We start from the raw sequence: 5686 nt of genomic DNA, 5'->3' as shown, positions 1-5686 counted from the left end.
GCACCCGGTTTTGATCGCCAGTGTAGTAGTAATATGCGAAGTTTTTTGTTTTTGTTTTGTTTGAATGGAATATTTTGTTTTTTTATTTACGTTATACTTTATTTATTAATACATATGTAATATTACAGTCTAAGATATGTACATATATGATTTTTGTTAGATAATTAGCTGTATTTTTATAAAAAAATAATAAACATTAAACAAACAAAAGAATAATTGCCAAAACTGTTCAAAATATCGTGTCCCTATTATTTTCCACATGACAATATATATATAGGTTAGCATCTATAATTTTCTAATGGGATGTAAGTTGTATATCAAACTATATATTGTTACCTTAATTCCCAAAGGCCCTAACCAACACTTTTTTCGAAACCGCGTTTTTCACAGATTTTTGTAGGAGGTATTGAAAGACGCGTTCAGTGAAAAACTGTGGTCAGCGTTACTGGAGTTGGACTTACGATGGCTATTTTTTTATGAAGAAATTACCTCGGCGTTGAAGTCGACAACCATAATAGGGCCGATTATAAAAACTATCAAAAACTTACACTTTAAAATTTTTACTGAACGCGTCTTGTAATACATCCTACAAAAATCTGTGAAAAACGCGGTTTCGAAAAAAGTGTTGGTTAGGGCCTTTGGGAATTAAGGTGACGATATGTGGATATTCACCAAATTGACCAAGTAGCCTGGCACTCTGGCAAAAGAGCAGAATAGCTCAAGCAACGACTGTGACAAAAGTTGTTGTTTGAGCTAATCTGCTCTTTTGCCAGAGTGCCAGACCACTTGGTCAATTTAGTGAATACCCCTTATAATTTAATTTTTTTGGAGTCGTTTACCATAGTTTCTTGCCCTCCAATTTTTTATTTACATACATATCGATGGCTGAGTGGAAGAGCGACCTATTTCGGCAGCCAGTTCGAAAACGCCCTATCTCAGAATTTTATTTAAAAACACCCTCACCCCTATTGCGAGTGTCGACTAGTAGTAGATAAACGACTATTTTTCGATTATAGCTTTTCCATGGTATTGTGAATGTCGATTTATCGTTCAATATGCGACTGTGAATAGTTTTTAGTCGCTCATCCTTCTACAACTGTTTGTTTGTATTGTAAAAGGATGTGCGACTATAAACTATTCCCACTCACTTATTCAACGAGAAAACGACTTTGAAAATACCACGGAGAATCGATAGTCGACTAATAGTCGTTTATCTACTACTAGTCGACACTCGCAATAGGGGTGCCTATCTCAGAATTTGGTTCAAAAACACCCTATTTTAGCTGCCGATTCAAAACCGCTCTATTTCAGCACATTTTCAATGTATTTTCGTTTGAGATAGGGCGTTTTGAACCGAATTCTGGGATAGGGTGTTTTTCAATAAAATTCTGAAATAGGGCGTTCTTCAATAAAATTCTGAAGTAGGGCGTTCTTCTTCAATCAAATACTGAAGCAGGGCGTTCTTGAAAAGTTTTCTGAGATAGGGCGTTTTCCAACTGGCTCCCGAGATAGGTCGATCTTCCACTCAGTCATTCATTCATATATCAGTGGCCATGAGCAATAACCGCCTAAGTCGAAAAACCTGATTTCGAGAAAAAATGTTTTAAACATTTGGATTATAATGTTAACCTTATGGGGAAACCAAAATATGTTCGTCTTTAACATTTTAAATAGGCTGGCTGGCGAGATGGGGATTTCACATACACATGGAATAGTCGTTGCAGAATACCATAGCATATATAACTCAATTCTTTCTTAAGTCTACTTAGGCGGTTACTGCTTATGACCACAGATATTGTATGTATTATATTCTTCCCGATAAATAATAATAATAAAGTTACATTTGAGCAAAATATGTATCTATTATTGTTTTTCTTGTTTGGTCATTTCGAGAACGTCCTTCATTTGAGCGGTTTGGTGGAACTGTTAAAACATTAGTTACGGCATCATCAATTTCCGGTACAAGTTGTGGTGCAGTTTTATCATTAAAGCGAATGCAAACATTATTCAGTACTGCTGTTGCAACAATAATGTAAGGAACTGTCGTGACCTTCATTCGAATCCCCATGGATAGCACGGGAAATCTGCGCTTCCACACACCGTATGAGCGCTCAATACAATTTCGAGTTCTGATGTGCGACTCATTATACAGATTTTCTGCTCTATTTCTACAATTTAAAAGCGGCGTCAACACGACGTTCGTGTTTTCATAACCACTGTCAGCAACAATGACTGCATTTAGAAATTCCTTCGCCTCCAATCGGTAGCAAATACGCGAATTACGGAAAATCCTTGAGTCATGAACCGATCCTGGCCATCGGGCGACAATGTCTAATATTTTTAAATTGCTATCACATATGGTTTGCACATTGAACGAGAAAAAACCCTTTCTGTTACGAAAGACTTCACCATCATCACCTCCTGTATAGAAATGGTGCTATTACTATTGTTTTTTAACTAGTAATCTTACATAATCACCTGGCGACATGATTTTAACATGGGTGCAATCCATTGCGCCAATTACACGCGGAAAATTTGAAATTTCTTTAAAAGCAGCCTGTGTGCTCAAACGCTCCTGTTCCGTCTGAGGGAGTTTAACAAAATCTGCCCGTAAAGAAGCAATATGATGAGATACAAGTTTAATAGCCCGTGATGCACTTGTTTTTGAAACGCCGCAAAGATCTGCCACAGTTTGCTGAAAAGATCCTGATGCATAGAACCTGAGTGTAATGAAAAACATTTGATGTGGTTGCATAGCGTTGTTGCTGCCAATGGAAAAGTAATTTAGGAAAAAAACATTTACATTCGTCAAATGATATGATCTTACCGTGTTCCAATATAAATTTTTTCTTTTATTAAAGAAAAAATAAACCAAGCAGCATCTTTGCACATACGAAATCGATCACGAAAATCAACATCATCGTAGTAATGAAAAAAATCAGGACGTTCTTTTATTTTTCTTTTTCGTCGAAGAACGATTACTTGTAGAACATCAAAATCGAAATCACTTTCATCTGAATCTACAAAATCCATTATTATTTACAAAAATTTACAGAAATATAAACCACTTCAAATAAAGACGCCAAGATTATTATAGCGGGGTTGCTATAGCTGTACAAACGAAATAAGTACTATTTCTTTCATTTACATTGTGCACTACAGCAACACTGTCGTAAGTCAAGAATAAGCCAACTAAAGGGTAGGCTAACTTTCGGCTTAGGTTAGCCTAGATGGTGAAAATGAATAAGCCCAAAAAATGGCTTAACTAAGTTAAGTTGAGTTGGAGAAACCAGCCCATAATCTTGTTCCTGATGATTTGCAGCCTATCGCTTGCCGCCTCAACCTCACAATCAATGTCTTTTAAGGAACCCAACTTTCGGTATAGCTCGTATGATGCAGCATGCTGTATCATGGGCATACCGAAAGTGGCGTGATATGGCGATGTGTTGATTGCGGAGTGTACCACACTGCGAAGCGCAAATGCTGCATCACTGACATGTCGGTCCCAGTTTCTTTGGTTCTCCTTAATAAATGATCTTATGATCTGTAGTACCGATCGGTTGACCCTCTCGGCAGCGTTGCCTTGGGGCGAATAAAACGCTGTTTTTATGTGTTTCGTACCGTATTTCTCTAGAAAACTTTTAAACATGTCAGAAACGAATTGCTTTCCGTTATCAGAGTGTACGTATTCGGGCACACCGAAAACGTGGAAGACATCCTTTTCTAAATACTTAATGACTTCGGCTGAAGTTGCCTTACGCATAGGCTTCAAACACACAAACTTCGAAAAATGATCAAGACAGACAAAGACATACACATTGCCATCACAACTACGAGGAAACGGACCCATAAAATCTATAAACAGACGCTGAAAAGGTCGTTCTGTTATGTGCTGTTCGCCCATAGCAGGTTTCTTAAAAAAATTGTGTGCCTTGTTGGCCTTGCAAACTTCGCATTCTTTAATGTGTGCGCATACGTCGGCTACCATCCCTGGCCAGTAATACTTTTCGCGCAGTCGCGCCAAGGTTTTGTGGATACCGCCATGGCCTACAGAGGGTGAGCCGTGAGAAGACTCTACCATCCCCTGTCGCAACTCCGACGGAACCCAAAGCTTCCAGGTTTGGTCCGCTTGAAGGTCGTCGCCCCTGTCAAACTGTGTTCGTCGGTACACGTAGCCGTCCGATATGCACAGGTCAGGAAGTCTGTCTTGATTTTCAGCCACAGTCTTTTTCAATTCCTTATACTCTTCTGACTCGAAATATGGAGATTCCAGGCACAAGTCATATTCATTCTTGACAGTGTATCTGGTACGACGTTCTGAGCCCCCTTTCGGTGCTGGATATCGAAATCGAAACCCTGAAGCTTCAGACTCTATCTTGCTAACCTACCAGATAAATCCTTCTGCAGCATGAGCCATTTCAGGCTAGCATGGTCGGTAATAATGGTGAATGGGAGTCCTTCCACGTATGGCCTGAATCTTTTTACACTCAAGACTGCCGCGTAACATTCGAGCTCAGTGATGCTATAGTTCTTTTGTGCTTTGTTGAGTTTGGCTGAAATATATGCGATCGGTCGTTCGTTGTTGTCATCGTCTAATTGAAACAAAACCCCACCCACTCCGTTTGTCGATGCGTCACATTGAATATAAAACCGTCTGTTAAAGTCCGGATGTGTCAGTACGGGCGCCGATATCAAACTTTGTTTGAGCTTCTCAAAGGAAACTTTGGCTTCGTCAGTCATCGCAAACTTTTTGATTTTGTATTTTGAGAGGCAGTCGTGCAGCGGTGCTGCAATGGTCGCATAATCCTGAATAAAACGACGGTACCAACCTGACATGCCTAGGAACCGTCGGAGCTGCTTTGGGGTTTTAGGTTCGGGAAAGTCCCTCACAGCTGCCACCTTATTGGCATCCGTCCTTATGCACCCATCACCGACTACGTAGCCGAGATATCGCACCTCTTTATAACAGAACTTACTTTTTTCTATATTTATTGTCAATTTCGCCTCGCGGAAACACCGAGCGACCTTTTCAAGCAAACATATATGAGACGAGAAATCTTCCGAACACACTAACAGATCAAGATAAACAAATACACATTCACGCAACGAAGCAGGTATGACCTTGTCCATCAAGCGACACATTATTTGTGCTACGTTGCACAACCCAAAAGGCATGACTGTGAACTGATATAAAGGTCGACCTGGCACAGTAAACGCCGTCTTTTCCCTTGATTTCTTTTCTAATGGAATCTGCCAGAACGCGTCCTTTAGATCAATAGCTGAGATGAACCTGGTATTCTGGAGTCTGCTGAGAATTCCGTCGATATGTGAGAGTGGGTACGCGTCTTTGATCGTCCTCTCATTCACCTTGCGAGCGTCCAAACAGAGACGGTTTTTTGTGCCTTTGATTACCAATGAGACCGGTGAACTCCAACTACTGTTGGACTCCTCAATGACTCCCATACTCAGCATCCGGTCAAGCTCGGAATAGAATAATTTTTGGATAGCGGGCGAAATGGGATAGTGACGCTGTTTTACTGGCACATTCACGTTAGTTACCTCAATGACGTGTTCTTCTACTTCTGTTCGACCCAGCCCTAACACCGCAAATGAGGGGAAATGCAACTTCACTCTTTCTAACGCGTTCGTCTGTTCTGCTGTCAGTACATGCTGCACGGCCTCAAAT

The 5686-nt window shown here is 40.2% G+C and overlaps 1 protein-coding gene across 1 annotated transcript; it reads right to left on the bottom strand.

Moving 5' to 3' along the window:
- Window positions 1-1809: 1809 nt before the first annotated feature.
- LOC118735040 (putative nuclease HARBI1) lies at window positions 1810-3303 on the bottom strand. Its single transcript, XM_036464631.1, has 3 exons — window positions 2828-3303; window positions 2479-2765; window positions 1810-2421 (listed from the first exon to the last, which is right to left on the bottom strand). Exons 1-3 carry the CDS (start codon window positions 3031-3033, stop codon window positions 1838-1840), a joined length of 1077 nt encoding a protein of 358 aa, XP_036320524.1. The 5' UTR covers window positions 3034-3303; the 3' UTR covers window positions 1810-1837.
- Window positions 3304-5686: the final 2383 nt, after the last annotated feature.

Source organism: Rhagoletis pomonella, unplaced genomic scaffold (assembly GCF_013731165.1).
Source record: "Rhagoletis pomonella isolate Grant_MI unplaced genomic scaffold, Rhpom_1.0 Rhpom_scaffold_00003, whole genome shotgun sequence".
Taxonomy (NCBI): Eukaryota; Metazoa; Arthropoda; class Insecta; order Diptera; family Tephritidae; genus Rhagoletis; species Rhagoletis pomonella.
Note: the sequence above shows the minus strand (reverse complement) of the source record. Positions and strands in the feature narration are given on the sequence as shown.